Below are 14,600 nucleotides of genomic sequence, written 5' to 3'. Positions count from 1 at the left end.
ACAGGGACCCCCAGCCCTTCATGGGAGCCCTGGGCCCAAGCCCCCCCTCAGCACAGGGACCCCCAGCCCAGCGGAGCCCCCCAGCCCTTTATAAAAGCCCCAGGCCAATGGCCCTCACTGCACACAGGGACCCCCAGCCCAGCTGAGCCCCCCAAGTCAAATGTGGGGGACTCGGGGCCTGAGCCCCCAGCCCAGCACAGAGACCCCCAGCCCAGCCAAGCCCCCCAGCCCCGAGCCCCCCACTCACCACAGGGACCCCCAGCCCAGCTGAGCCCCCTCACCCTGCACGGGGACCCCGGGGCCGAACCCCCTGCTCAGCACAGGGGCTCCCAGCCCTCCCGAGCCCCCCAGCCCCACACGGGGGCCCCCTCCCCGAGCCCCCCCCGCTCAGGACACGGGGGGTGAGGGTCTCCAGAAGCACCACTTGCTGCGGGGGTGCTGCTTGCGCTGCAGCTGCTCCTCGCGCTCCCGCTCCTTCTTGGAGCGCAGGTACAGATCCTCCTCCTTCAGGTACCACACCGGGGGCCAGCGGTGCCGCTCGAAATGCGCCTGGTTCTCTGCGGGGACATCCCGGGGCTCAGGGCACGGCCGGGGACCCCCTGCCCTCCCCGTGCCCCCCGCTCACCCTCTCCGTACCTGGGGACATGAACTTCATCTCGCGGGGGAAGCGGCGGCACACGCGGTTGTAGTTGGTGCAGATGTAGTGCAGGCACCACGCCGCCAGCTGCCGGGCGTTGTGGAACTGGGGAGGGATTTGGGGGGGTCACCCCATCACCTGGGAGTCTCTGTGCCCCCCCCCGGGGGTCTCCAGCCCCCCCATACCTGCGTCATCTCCAGGTAGATGATGACCTGCTCGTCGATCTCCACGCGCTGCATGAAGGCCCGGAGCAGCTCGTCCACGGCGTATTGCTCTGGAAAGGGGGGGAGACAGGGATTCAGGGGGGTCACACACCGGGGGCAGGCCCCCCCGGGCCCCTCCAGGCTTACATAAGGACAGCGAGTGACACACGGGGACGATCGATCCGTCCCCGCGGCGGCAGCGGGGTATTGGCAGGTGACGTCAGGGACCGCGGGGCTGCGGGCGGATACCGGGGGGAGCGGGAGAGGGGGGGCTCACCGGTGAGCGCCTGCAGGCGCGGCAGGCACAGCCGGTCCGTGAGGATCAGCAGCTCCATGGCGTCCAGGTCGGGCGTGGGGGTGAAGACCCCGGTGTAGAGGAAGTCGAGGACGGCGCGGAGGCAGGCGCAGTTGGTGCCGGGCAGCGACACCTGTGGGATCCGGGGGTTGGGAGGAGCTCAGAGCCACCCCTAAAGGGGGTTGGGGGACAGGGGGACCCTCCTGGCAGTGCCTGAGCTGGCACAGCCCTGGAGAAGCCCCCACAACCCAGCACAGCTCCCTGTGCAAGAGGGAACCAGGACACACGTGTCCCTGGGCCTGGGGCTCTGAGCAGCCCCCTGACCCCGACCAAAATGCCCGCCCTGCCCCCCAGAGCCACAGGTCCCCCCTGGTCCCCACCTCGCTGGCGTAGCTCTCGCGGAAGCCCCCCCGGAACATGGCCCTCATCCAGTCACAGCCGGCGATGAGCAGCGGCTTGTGCGCCGGCACCGCGCCGTCATCCACGAGGAACACCACGTCTGGGGACAGGGGACAGCTCAGGAGGGGACACAGCCACCCCCCAGATATCCCTTGTGCCCCTCAGACCAGGGGCAGCCACCCCGGGACACTGCAGACCAGGGACAGCCACTCATTGACAACTTCTCTCAAGAGGACAAGAATCCCTTGGACACCCTTCCATGGGGACAGCCACCCCTCAGACACCACTGCCTTGGGGACAAGAAACCCTTGGCCACCCTTTCCATGGGGACACCACTGCCTTGGGGACAAGAATCCCTTGGCCACCACCCCAAACTGCCACTCCACCCAGCAGCACCTCCATGACTGACTGGGACGACCCCAGACTCCAAAGACCTCCAAAGAGGTGGAAGGGGCTCAGGTTGACCATAGCCCCGTGACCCCACTGGCACCACGAGAAGGTGACACCATCTAGAGGTGACAGTGGTGACCCTCCCATCCCCACCCCTATACCTGCAAAGACGCCCTTGGCCAGGCACTCCTTGACGCGGTTGGCGCGGCGCACGTGGAAGGCCTTGGTGATCTCCTGGTTCATGAAGCTCTCCTGGTTGAGCTCGTTGGCCACCATCATGCGCAGGTCGAACACCTCCAGCAGCTCCGCCACGGCCCCCACCTGCCTCAGGTCTCCATGGGGCCTCTCCAGCTTCCCGGTGTACAGATATTCCAGCACGGCGCGCAGCGGCTCCGGCCGCACGCCCCGGTCCATGGCCACCACCGCCATCCGCCGCTCCCGCCCCGCCACCGGGTCGGCCACCGCCTCCCAGCGCAGGCTCAGGAAGCCGCGGCCCCACGATGACAGGTCACGGGTGTCCCCGTCCCCCTCGCCGGGCGGCTCCTCCAGCGTGAAGAGGTCGTAGAAGCGGGAGCAGGCGGTGGCCAGGTAGACGCGGTGGGCGAAGACGCGGTGGCCGCCCTGCAGCTGGAAGACGACGTCGGCGCAGAGCGGGGCCTGGAACAGCGCGGCCGGGCCCCCCCCCAGGCCCGGGGGGGCGTCGGGCACCTGGATGAGGGGCGGGGGGGGCTTGGGGGGCAGGAAGGGCGCCTGCAGCAGCGGCCGCTGCATCTTGCGCAGGTGGGACTTCCAGAACTGCAGGTGGCGGCGGGACACGAGCGCGGCGCGGATGGCGTTGTCAAACACGTCCTTGACACCAAACTGGGCCACCACGCTGGTCTCGTAGTACGGCACCCCCAGCTCCTGGGCCACCTCGTGGCCCCGCTCCGGTGGAAGGATGTCCGAGGGCTTGATGGGCCTGGGGGGGGACGGACAGGGTGGGGGCTGAGGAGCGGGTCCAGGGCAGCCCCTCCTCATTCCAAGGATGCTGGGAGGTCTCATGGCCATGCCAGGGGGTGCTGGGAGGGTGGCCCCTCATTGTGGGGGTGCCAGGGGGGCCTCCCAAGCCAGGAGTGCTGAGCAGGGCAGAGGTTCCACCCCACAAGTGCTGTCAGAAGCCCCTGACCCACAGGGGACCCCATTCTGTGGGGAGATGACACACCCTAACAGGGCGGTGACAAAACTGGGGGTCCCCATAGCAGCACAGGGAGGGGTCCCCACTTCAGTGGGACTGGTGACGACACACTGAGGTGTCCCTGTCCCCGCGGGGCTGGGGATGACGCTCTGGGGGCTCACTTGGCCAGCGGCCGGCGCGCGCGGTTGACGGCGTCCAGGTCGGCGTAGCGCAGGTCCAGCTGGCAGCCCACCAGCACGATGGGGGTGCGCGGGCAGAAGTGCTTGATCTCGGGGTACCACATGGTCTTCACGTGCCGCAGCGAGTTGGGGTTCGCCAGCGAGAAGCAGAGCACCACCACGTCCGACCTGCGGGGGCGAGGGCAGCGCTGTCCCGCTGCCACCCGCTGCCGCTCGGCGTCCCCAAACACGTCCCCAAACACGCCCAGCTCCGGCGGCACCCGCGTCCCAGCCCCGCCCCGGGACGCTGTCCCCAGCCTGGGACCCCCCAGGAGCCTCAGAACCCCCTGAGAGCCTCACAGCCACAGGAATCCCACAGATCCCCACAGCCACGGGAATCCCACAGATCCCCTGGGAACTCCACGGCCTCTGGGAGCCCCGTGACAGCGACAGGGGACAGGAGGGACCCGACGGGATCTGGCTTCGGGGTCACCACCGCCGGCCAAGCCACGGGCTGCCCCAGCTCGGGTGGGCCCCGTGGTGCTCCTGAGCACCCATAGGGGGGTCCCACGGGGGGTGCTTGGGTGGGTGCCAGCCCCAGCACCGGGGACATTCCACGCCTGCTGTCCCCGGTCCCGCCCCGCGCCGCCGTGGGGCGGCCGCTGCCATCCCAGGGAGTGAAAGGTGCCAGGGGACCTGGGGGGGTGCCAGGGTATGTGGTGGGGGGTGCCAGGGGACATGGGGGGCTGTGCCAGGGACACACAGGGGGGTGCCAGTACCCCCAAGTCCCCGGAGCAGCCGCGTGGCCCCGGGCCCGGGTTGTTTTTAGTCCGTGCCGGGACGGGACGTGACCGGGAGGCGCCGCTGGAGCCGGGCCCGTGTCCCAGACCAAGATAGCCGCCACCGGCCCCCCCGGGGCCCCCGGCCAGCCCCGGGGCCACCGCGAGCCACGGGGACAGGGCCCCCCCAGCCCCCCCATTGCCGGCGGGCCCGGGGAGATTAGCGGTGCCGCGGGGCTGGCGCGGAGCGGCGGCGATAAGAGCCCGGACGTGCCAGCGGCCACGAGAACCGGCTGTTTACAACCGGCAGGCCACGGGAGATCTGGGGGGGCCCCCTCCTGCTGCCAGGTCAGCACCCCCCGAAAGGATTCCCGCACCACAAGAGCCCCCCTGGAGCCGCCCCCCACCCACAGCTCCGAAGGGGCCGCGAGCAGCCGGGTCCCGCTCGGGGCGGGGGCTGCGGGGGGTGCAGTGATGGGGTCACGGTGCCCCCAGAGGTGTGTCCCCAAAGGAGGGGGATGGGTTTGGGGTGCCGGAGCTGCTCCCCGGGCGCTGGCGGGAGCCCAAGGGGCTCCTTTGGCTCTGTGCATCCCGGGATGGGCAGGGCTTGCGCTCGGGTGCCGGGGGTGGGGGTTGGGTGCCGGTGACAGCAGCCGGGGTGCCGGTGGGGGTCTCGGGGTGCCGGTGGCGGTGCCGGTAGGGGGTGGGGTTCCGGTGGCGGGTCGCGGCCGCACCTGCCATAGGCGAAGCGCCGGTCTTTATGGTGGTCCCCAAAGGTGTCCCAGAGGCGCAGGGAGACGCTGACCTCGTCCACCACATCCCGGGAGCGCTCCAGCACCTGTCGGCACCGGGAACGGCACCGGGAACGGCACCATCACCGACCGCCCCGCCCGGAACCACCGGGACCACCCCGGTGTGCTCCCGCTACACCCTCCTGTTTCCCCCCTCGGTGTCCCTTGCGGTACCGACTGCTGCCGGGTGCTCGGTACCCCCTTTTGTTCCCCCCCCCGCCCCGGTGCCCCTCCGTGCCGGGCGATGCCCGGTGCCCGGTGCCCCCGGGAACGCCCCTCCCGCCGTTCCCCCGCTCGCTCGGTGCCCGGCGGTGCCCGCGGCCCTCACCTCCTGGCAGACGCGGTACTGGTCGATGGCCCACACGGTGGGCACGTGTGTGGCCAGCAGCCGGTACTGGCTCAGCGTGGCGTTGCAGGCGCGGGCGCAGATCAGCCGCGTCTTGCCCACGGCGTTGTCGCCAACCACGACGCACTTGATGGTCTCGACGTTGGGCCGCTCGTAATCCACGTCGGGGTCCATGGGGCGCGGGGGGCCCCGGGCAGCGGAGCGGCCCCGCTCAGCGCCCCCCGCCCGGCCCCGGCCCGTTACCGACCCCCGCCCCGCCCGCCCCGCCCCACCCCGCCCAGCAGCCAATCAGCGCGCGCCGCTGCGGCACGCCCCGCCCCGCCCCGCCCCGCCCCGCCAATCCCGCGCGGCGCCGCCCGCCTGGCCACGCCCCCCGCGGCCCCGCCCCGCGCGCGGACAAAGGAGCGCCGCCAGGGGGCGCCGCAACGCCACGTGACGGCTCAGCCCCCTCGGGGCCACGCCCACACCCGCGGCGGAGGTCACGCCCATTGGGCGGAGTCACTGGACACGCCCCAATGAGAGGCCACGCCCATATGGGCGGGGGGCGGGGTCGCGACAGCAGCGACAGCAGCGACAGCAGCGACAGCCGTGACACGAGGGACACCTGTGACAGCAGAGGCATCAGTGGCGCCAGGGACACCAGTGACAGTAGCGGGACACACCAGTGAAACCGGTGACGGCGGTAACCCCAGTGGCACCAGTCAAACCAGTGACACCAGTACAACCAGCACTACTAGTTACACCAGCCAAAGCAGTGACGTCACTGACAGCAGTGACAGCAGTGACAGCAGTGACAGCAGTGACAGCAGTGACAGCAGTGACAGGAGTGGTACCAGCAAAACCAGCAAAACCGGTAAAACCAGTGACACCAGTAAGAGTGTCACCAGTAAAAAGTAACACCGGTGACACCAGCAACACCAGTGACACCAGTAATGCCACTCACACCAGTGACACCAGTGACACCAGTGACCCCCAGTGACAGGGGGTGACAGGGCTCGCCACACACTGGGCTGGGCGTGTCCCTGGGCCCAAGATCCCATTTTCCAGCATTTTTCTCCTCCCCGGGGATTTGGGATTTTCCAGCCGCGGTGCCCAAATAAGGGAACGGGGAGAGGCTTTGGGACAGGAGCCGTGCGGGGACGGGCCGGGCCAGACACTGGGCTGGGAATGTCCCCAAGACGCCCCCGCCACCCCCTTCATGGTCGAGGGGGACCCGGTGACTCCCCCAGCCCCTAAAATCCCCTTTCCTGGAGTAAAAAGGGAATGGGGGAGAGGCTCCAGGGCCGGGGGAAAGGACGGGGGGACAGTCTGGGGACCCTGATGGTGGGATGGGATCCTGGCACCGCAGCCACATTCCAGTGGTGGAGCCGGGCACACGGCCCAGCGTGGGCCCCTGGGACCTGCCCCACGTCCTGCTGTGACATCTGTGTCCTGCTGTGGGATCCTGGGACATCCACTGGCATTCCAGAGTGGGATCTTGGAACCTGCGTCCATGTCCTGAAATGGGAATCTGGCACAGCATCCTCATCCCAGTACGGGACCCTCATCCCAGTACAGGGACTGCCATCCTGGTACAGGATCCTAATCCTGGCATGGGACTCTCATCCTGGTACAGGGACCCTCATACAGAGACCCCTATCCCAGTACAGCACCCCCATCCCAGTACAGGGACCTCCATCCTGGTACAGGGAATCTCATTCCAGTACAGCACCCCCATCCCAGTACAGGACCCTCATCCCAGTGTGGGACTCTCATCCCAGTACAGGTCCCCCACCCCTGTACAGGGATCCCCATCCCAGTATGGGACCCTCATCCTGCTGCAGGACCCCATCTGGGTACAGGGACCCTCATCCCAGTACAGGATCCTCATCCCAGTACAGGACCCAGGCCCAGTACAGGGACTCCCATCCCAGTACAGCACCCTCATCCCAGTATGGGACCCCCATACGGGAACCCCCATCCCGGTTCGGGACCCCCGTCCCGGTACAGGATCCTCATACAGGGACCCCCATCCCGGTACCGGACCCCGTCCCGGTGCGGGACCCAGGCCCGTTCCCCGCGTCCCAGCGCTCCCGGCGCCGCCCGTCCCGTCCCGTGCCGGTGCCTCCCGGCCGCTCCCGCCCCCGCCCCGCCCGGTGCCGCCCGTGGGCGGTGGAAAGTGCCGGGGGGGTGGCGGGGGAGGGAGGGGCGGGCGCAGGGCGGCGGCGGCGGCGGCCCCGGGATCGGGATCGGCCCCGGGATCGGGATGGCGGGGCCGGGGCTGGAGCGGTACCGGCTGGCGCTGCTGGCGGCGCGGGAGGACGTGGGGAACCCCCGGGCTGGGACCGACTGGTGAGAATGGGACAGCGGGAGAGGGAACGGGAGCCGGGAATGGAGACCGGGAACGGGGACGGAAGGGAGGACCGGGAACAGGGCACCGGGAATGAGGAGCCGGCACAGGGAACCGGGAATGGAGACGGGAACGGAAGAGGGCACCGAGACTGGGAACGGGCACTGGGACAGGCACCGGACACAGGACCGGGAACAGGAGCAGGAACGGGCACCGGCACGGGCCGGGGCGTCGGGGGCGGGCCGAGAGGCACCGGTACCGGCACCGGCACCGGGACGGGGCTCCGGGGCGCACCGGGGTCTGGGCCGGGGGGTGCCGGTCCGCAGGGGGGTCCCAGGACTGAGCCCGCCGCGCTGGGAACCGGGAGCCCCAGCCGGTCTCGCCCCGTCCCGCCCGCTCCCTCCCGGTGCCGCCGGGCTGGGAGCGGCGCCGCCGCCCGGGGCTGGGGCAGGACGGGCCCGGGGGGGCTGCGGGAGCGGGGAGCACCCCGGGCTGCGGAAAGGGGGGTTCTGCCCGGCGGCACCGGGGGGACGCGCGTCCCGGGACGGTCCCGGGCTGGGGGTCCCGGGCTGGCCCCAGTTCGGTGCCGGTGCCGCGGGGCCGGTGTCCCCCAAAATCCCCATCCCGGGGTGGGGGCGACGGCACCGGCGCTCACCGGCCTCGCAGCCGCCCCGGCGTCACGGGAGCGCTCGTCCCCGTGGCCACCGGCAGCCCGGGCATTGCCCTCTGCCCCCGGAGCGCGGCTGGAGCCGCTCCAGCGCCGGCTCCTCCCGGGCGCCCTCCCGGCCGCGTGCCGGGCTCTGTCCCGCCATGTGGCGCCGCAGCCTGTCGCGACATGCCGTGACACGCGTGACGTGCCCCGCCGCGCCGCGCTCCACGCGTGCTGCCGGAGCCGTGCCCAGCCCCGAACCGGAGCCACGCGGGAACAAAGAGGGGCAGAGCCGCCGGGAATGCCCGCGAGGGGTGGAACGGTCCCGCCGGGATGGGGCCCCCCGAGCCCTCCCAGGGCCGGGCGGGGGTCCCGCAGCGCCGCACGGGGGGGGTCGCTGGGGAGGGGGGGTTGTGCCGCTCCGGCGCTTCCCACATTCCCATTGTCCCGGGGGCGGATGCTGCCGGCGGCACTTCCATGAATTCATCCCAAGCCGGTGGCACGGGGGAGCGCGGGGGGTGCCCGAGCCTGGCAGGTCCCCCCACTTTATGTGACACCCGCTGTGACCCCCCCACCCTGACCCCCACCCTGAGCCCCTTTCTCCCCCCAGGGCCGTCTTTGGCTATGAGAAGCACCACGACCTCAAGCTCCTGGATTCCGGAGGTACCGCGGGCGACGCTGCCGGGCAGTTTTGGGGGGGGGGGGTCCCCGAGTTTCCCTGTACCCCCTCTGACCCCCCCTCATTACAGCCGGGGGGCCGGATGAGCTCGCTGGAAAATTCTCTGTGGGCAGCGTCATGTACGGGCTGTGCCGGGTCCCCGATCCCGGCTCCGGCACCCCCAGGATCGTCCTTATCAGCTGGGTGAGTCCTTATCAGCGTGGGGGGGGCGGCTCGGGGGGACCCCCGGCCGGGACCCCCCCGGGCTGAGCGATCCCTGCGGTGCCAGGTGGGGGAAAAGGTGCCGGAATCGCAGCGGGCGGCGTGTGCCGGGCACCTGCCGGCCATCCGGAGCTTCTTCAGGGTGAGTGGGGGGCACGGAGCCCTCGAGGGGGTGCGGGGGGGTGGATCGGGGTCCTCGCCACCCCAAGTTCCCCATTCCTGCCCCCCCTGTCCCCCCCCATCCCGCCTCCCCGACCTTTGCCTGTGCCCGGGCGCATTCCTGGCGCTGCTGACTCAGCCGCGCTTTCCCAGTGCTCCCAGTCTTGGCCGCCGTGCCGGGGCTGTGGTTGGGATCCCTGCCCCCCCCCGGTCCCGTCCTCACGGGGGGGTCCCGTCCCGCCCCCCCCATCCCCCGGAACAGCTTCCGCTGCTCTGTGTGGGTCCGGGATCTGGATCCGGCCCCACATCTGGATCCGGCCCCACATCTGGATCCAGTCCCACATCTGACACGTCCGTGGGAATTGTGCCGAGATTCCCAGGGGAGGGTGGGCCGTGGGAGGGGTGGCACTGTCCCATCGTGGCCCGTGCCGGTGGCAGGAGGCCACGGCCGTGATCAGCGCCCGGCGCCCCGAGGAGGTGACGCTGGAGGGGCTGCGCCGAGTGCTGGCACAGCTGGAGCCCCCCGCCCCTCGCCCTCCCAGGAGGACCCCCCAGGACCCCCCGGAGCTGGTGGTGAGTGGGGGGCGATGTCCCTGGGGGGCGGTGGGTGCTTGCTCGCCCTTCCCGGGGCTCTCTGGGGGTGTTGGGGGGTTCTGGGGGTCCCACGCTGCCCCCCTGTGCTCCCCAGGGCACGAACTACCGCAAGACCAACCCGGCGCTGGAGCTGCAGCGCACCCAGCGCGATTCCTTCTGGGAGCAGGCTGAGGTGAGGGGGCTGGGGAAGGGCTGGGGGGTCCCCCGGTATCCTGGGGACGGGGTCACGGCTGCGGCCTCGGGGCAGAGCCCGGGGGTCCCAGTGCCGAGCTTGGTGGGGGTCCCGGTGCCGCTGTGGGGTGCAGTGGGGTCCCGGTCCCAGCCCAGGGGTCTGTGGGGGTCCCGGTGCCGGTGTGGGGTGCAGTGGGGTCCCGGTCCCAGCCCAGGGGTCTGTGGGGGTCCCGGTGCCGGTGTGGGGTGCAGTGGGGTCCCGGTGCCGGTGTGGGGTCTGTGGGGGTCCCGGTGCTGACGCTGCAGGGGTCCCACTGCCCATGGGGTGGGGTGGGGGTCTCAGTGCCAGTGTCGAGCTCCGGGGGTTCTGGTGCCAGAGCTGGTGCGGCGGTCCGTGGGGTCCCGGTGCCGGTGCCGGTACCGGTACCGGTGATGGCAGCGCGATCCCAGCGCCGCTCCTGTTGGGGGCCGGGTGAGTCCCCGGTCCAGCCGCCGGTGCCGGTTCCCGGCGCTGATCCCGGTGCGTGCGCAGCGCGAGGAGCAGCAGCGGAAGGAGCAGGAGAAGCAGCGGGAGCGGGAGCAGCGGCGGCGCTGGGAGCGGGAGCGCATGGAGGAGGAGCGGCTGCAGGCGGCGGAGCGGGAGCGGCGGCTGCAGGAGCGGGAGCGGCTCATCGAGGAGCGGCGGTGAGGGGCAGCGATGGGCTCCATCCCTGCCCCAGCCCCGTGTCCCCATCCCTGACCCAGCCCCGTGTCCCCATCCCTGCCCCAGCCCCGTGACCCCATCCCTATATCCCACTGGTGTTTCCCATCTGTGTCCCATGTCCCATTCCCATGTCCCTGTCCCCATATCCCACTGGTGTTTCCCATCCTTGTCCCATCCTGTCACATGTCCCATTCCCACATCCCACTGGTGTTTCCCAGCCTGTCCCATGTTCCACCCCCGTGCTCCCATCCCTGTCCCAGCCCAATGTCCCCATCCCTGTCCCATCCCCATGTCCCCATCCCTGTATCCCACTGGTATTTCCCATCTGTGCCCCATCCTGTCTCATCTCTCATTCCCATGTCCCCATCCCTGTATCCCGCTGGTGTTTCCCATCTGTGTCCCATCCTGTCACATGTCCCACCCCGTGTCCCCTCCGTGTCCCCTCGGTGACGCCCCCCGTGCGGCCCCGCAGGCAGGAGCAGGCGCGGCTGGACGCGGAGGAGCGGAGGAAGGAGCAGGAGCGATGGGTGAGCGGGAAGGGGGCAGGAATGGGGGGCTCAGGGGGATTTGGGGGGGCTCAGGGGGGATCGGGGGGGGCCCGTCCCAGCAGGATCCAGGGCGTTCATCCCGGGCAGTCTGGGCTTCATCTCAGGGGGTTTCAGGGGGTGCATTCAGGAGGGTCAGTCCCAAGGGGTTCAGGGAGTTCTGGGCATCTGTCCTGGGGGATCTGAAGGGGTTCATCCAAGGGATCCAGGGGGTCCATCCTGGGGAATCTGAAAGGGTTCATCCAAGAGGTCCAAGGGATCCACCCTGGGGGATCTGGGGTGTCCATCCTGGGGGATCTGAAGGGGTTAATCCCGGGGGTTTCGGGGGGGGTCCATCTTGGTGGATATGAAGGGGTTGATCCCAGGGGATCCGGGGTGTCCATCCTGGGGGATCCATCTGGGGGATCTGAAGGGGTTGATACCAGGGGATCTGGGGGGTCCATCCCGGGGGATCGAGTGGGTCCAGCCGGGGGGGTACATCCTGCGGGATCGGGGGTTCATCCCGGGGAATCCGGGGTGTCCATCCGGGGCATCTGAAGGGGTTCATCCCGGGGAATCCGGGGTGTCCATCCGGGGCATCTGAAGGGGTTCATCCCGCGGGATCCGGGGCACCATCCCAGGAATCCGGGGGCTCCATCCCTTGGGATCGAGCGGGTCCATCCCAAGGGATACAGGAGATCTGTGGCAGGGAGATTCAGGGTGGGGCTCTGACCAGGGGAGGTGTGAGGGCTCTACCCAGGGCACCCAGGGCTCCATCCCAAGGGATCCCTCAGCGTTCCCATCGCTCCCGCAGGAGCAGCAGCAGCGGGAGCAGGAGGCGGCCGAGCGGGAGCGCGGGGGTCGCACCGGGCTCAGCGGGACGGCGGCCGTGAGTGCCGGGAGCGGGTCCCTCCGTGTCCCCGGGGGTCACAGGGGCACTGGCAGTGCCGTGGTGCCCCACGGTGCCCCGTGGCACCCCCGCTGACCCCCCGGTCCCGCAGGAAGCCGCCATCCTGGTCTCCCAGCGCACCCAGAACCCCCGGGAATTCTTCCGGCAGCGGGAGCGCTCGGGGTCCACATCCACATCCCCCCTGGCCGGCAGCACCCCCGGTAGGTGCCATGGGCGGCTTGGGGAGGCACGGGGGGCTCTGGGGGTCCCTGCTGAGCCCTCGGCCCCGCCAGGTGCCCGCCGGCCCTTCCTGCGGTACCAGCGCAGCCTGACGGAATCCGCCTTCATCTTCCGCCGGCCGGAGCCCCCCCAGACCCCCCCGCCCGGCGCCTCCCGGGGGGCACCGCCCGCCAGCCCCCGCCGGCCGCCACCGCCTCTGCCCCCCGGCCCCGCGGGGACAGCGACACCCCAGAGTGCCGCCAGCGGGACCCCCGCCAGCCCCAGGGGGAGGGACACCCTGGGGACGCCCCCCAGCCCAGCCCGAGCAGGGTCCCCCCATGCCACCAGCCCTGCGGGGACAGGGACCCCTCAACGTGCCACCAGCAGCACCCCCGTCAGCCCCATGGGGACAGGGACCCCCCATGCCACCAACCCTCTGGGGACAGAGACCCCCCAGTGTGGCACCCTGGGGACCCCCCCCAGCCCCATGGGGACAGGGACACCCCAATGTGGCACCCTGGGGACCCCCCCCAGCCCAGCCCGAGCAGGGTCCCCCCTTGCCACCAGCCCTGTGGGGACAGGGACCCCCCAAAGTGCCACCACCGGGACTCTCCACAGCCCCCTGGGGACAGGGACCCGTCCCTCTGCCACCCCAGGGAGCCCCTCCAGCCCTGTGGTGACGGCCACCCCCCAAAGTGCCACCACCAGCTCCGGGTCCCCCCCTGCCATGCCTGGGCCCCCTCCCAGCCCCCCCCGCATGGGGGTCCCCCCTGTCCCCTCCGGGCCGGGGTCTCCTGAAGGCACTGCTGGGCTCCACCCCCTCCCTCCTTGCAGCACTCCGGCTTTGGGGTGTCCCCCCAGCCCCCCCCGGGATGTGCAGGGGCCCCCCCCGGACAGTCCCCCCTTCCCCAGCCCCCCAGCATGGGAATCCCTGGGGCCGCTGCTCGAGGATGTCCCCAGCCCGCCGGAGGGGTCCCCAAAACCCCCGGCCGGGCCCCCCCTGCACCGTCCCGCACCCCCCCAGGATTTGGGGCGCAATGGAATCGGGGGGCACGAGTGGGGAGGGGGCTGGGAGGCCCCCTGGGAGCCGGGACCCCCCCCGGGGCAGGTACGGGGAGAGGCTGGGGGTGATGGGGGGGCTGAGATGGGGGGCTGGGGGTGATGAGGGGCTGAGGTGGGGTCTGGGGGTGATGGGGGGCTGGGGAAATATGGGGGGGCTGAGATGGGAGGCTGGGGGTGATGGGGGACTGAGATGGGGTCTGGGGGTGATGGGGGGCTGAGGTGGGGTCTGGGGGTGATGGGGGACTGAGATGGGGTCTGGGGGTGATGGGGGGGGCTGAGGTGGGGTCTGGGGGTGATGGGGGGGCTGAGATGGGATCTGGGGGTGATGGGGGGGGCTGAGATGGAAGGCTGGGGGTGATGGGGGACTGAGATGGGATCTGGGGGTGATGGGGGGCTGAGGTGGGGTCTGGGGGTGATGGGGGGGCTGAGGTGGGGTCTGGGTGTGATGGGGGCTGAGGTGGGGTCTGGGGGTGATGGGGGGCTGAGGTGGGGTCTGGGGGTGATGGGGGGCTGGGGAAATATGGGGGGGCTGAGATGGGGGGCAGGGGGTTCTGTGGGCTGGGGGTGATGGGGATTTGGGTTTCTGTGGGGCCGGGGGCAATCGGGGGGCGCGGGGGCTGCAGGGGCTGCAGGTTTTGGGGTTGGGGGAGCTCTGGCTGTGGGTCGGGGGGGAACCCAAGGTCCTGGGGGATATTCTGGGGGCTGGAGAGGGAATGGGGGGGGGGCAGGATGGGGGTGGGGTCTCCTGGTGGGGGGGGCGGATCCATCTGGGGGTGCAGAGACCCCTCAGGCCCCTCCCACTTCCCGCAGGGGGAGGAGCCCAGCGAGAGCCTCGTCCTGCACAAAGCCACGCCAGGTACCCCAAAACCCCCCGGGAACCCCCCCAGATTTACCCCAAACCCCCCCAAATCTCACCCCCACTCTCCCCGCAGGCTTCGCGCTGCTGCTGGCCCGGGACGCCCCCCACCCACCGCTTTTGGGGGGCCCCAGCCCCCCCACCGATGACGAGGACCTCTCCCCCCACGCTGTGTAATGGGGAGGGGGCAACACCTCCTTTTGGGGTGGGGGGGTCCCCCTATAGCACCACAGCACACCCCCTCCCCCTCACCCCCCCCTGCACAGCCCCCACCCCCTCTTGCACCCCAAAAGAGCAGCTTGGGGAGGGGGCAGCACTCCAAGACCCCCCCACCCCCACATGGGCACAGGGACCCCCACGCCCCCCTCCCCACCCAAAATCACACACAGCAGC

The 14,600-nt window shown here is 70.9% G+C and overlaps 2 protein-coding genes across 2 annotated transcripts; one reads left to right on the top strand and one right to left on the bottom strand.

Moving 5' to 3' along the window:
* Window positions 1-295: 295 nt before the first annotated feature.
* On the bottom strand, window positions 296-5,409 carry LOC118686710 (rho-related BTB domain-containing protein 2-like). The gene is made up of 9 exons (XM_036383064.2): window positions 5,155-5,409; window positions 4,770-4,873; window positions 3,260-3,445; window positions 2,086-2,882; window positions 1,516-1,634; window positions 1,118-1,268; window positions 823-911; window positions 637-742; window positions 296-557 (listed from the first exon to the last, which is right to left on the bottom strand). The coding sequence occupies exons 1-9, from the start codon at window positions 5,344-5,346 to the stop codon at window positions 388-390; spliced, it is 1,914 nt and encodes a 637-aa protein (XP_036238957.1). The 5' UTR covers window positions 5,347-5,409; the 3' UTR covers window positions 296-387.
* Window positions 5,410-7,417: 2,008 nt separating this feature from the next.
* LOC118686365 (drebrin-like) lies at window positions 7,418-14,596 on the top strand. The gene is made up of 13 exons (XM_036382565.2): window positions 7,418-7,503; window positions 8,761-8,813; window positions 8,900-9,012; window positions 9,098-9,172; window positions 9,628-9,762; window positions 9,878-9,955; window positions 10,487-10,638; window positions 11,130-11,184; window positions 11,996-12,070; window positions 12,183-12,291; window positions 12,364-13,397; window positions 14,162-14,207; window positions 14,284-14,596. Exons 1-13 carry the CDS (start codon window positions 7,418-7,420, stop codon window positions 14,382-14,384), a joined length of 2,112 nt encoding a protein of 703 aa, XP_036238458.1. The 3' UTR covers window positions 14,385-14,596.
* Window positions 14,597-14,600: the final 4 nt, after the last annotated feature.

Source organism: Molothrus ater, chromosome 4 (assembly GCF_012460135.2).
Source record: "Molothrus ater isolate BHLD 08-10-18 breed brown headed cowbird chromosome 4, BPBGC_Mater_1.1, whole genome shotgun sequence".
Taxonomy (NCBI): domain Eukaryota; kingdom Metazoa; phylum Chordata; class Aves; order Passeriformes; family Icteridae; genus Molothrus; species Molothrus ater.
Note: the sequence above shows the minus strand (reverse complement) of the source record. Positions and strands in the feature narration are given on the sequence as shown.

Coding starts and splice junctions, on each gene's coding strand:
- LOC118686710 (XM_036383064.2), bottom strand. CDS start 5,346: ATGGACCCCGACGTGGATTACGAGCGGCCCAACGTCGAGACCATCAAG. Junction 4,874..5,154: donor AGTACCGCGTCTGCCAGGAG/GTGAGGGCCGCG, acceptor CGGTGCCGACAG/GTGCTGGAGCGCTCCCGGGA. Junction 2,883..3,259: donor GCGCGCCGGCCGCTGGCCAA/GTGAGCCCCCAG, acceptor GTCCCCCCCCAG/GCCCATCAAGCCCTCGGACA.
- LOC118686365 (XM_036382565.2), top strand. CDS start 7,418: ATGGCGGGGCCGGGGCTGGAGCGGTACCGGCTGGCGCTGCTGGCGGCG. Junction 12,292..12,363: donor CCTGGCCGGCAGCACCCCCG/GTAGGTGCCATG, acceptor CGGCCCCGCCAG/GTGCCCGCCGGCCCTTCCTG. Junction 13,398..14,161: donor CGGGACCCCCCCCGGGGCAG/GTACGGGGAGAG, acceptor CACTTCCCGCAG/GGGGAGGAGCCCAGCGAGAG.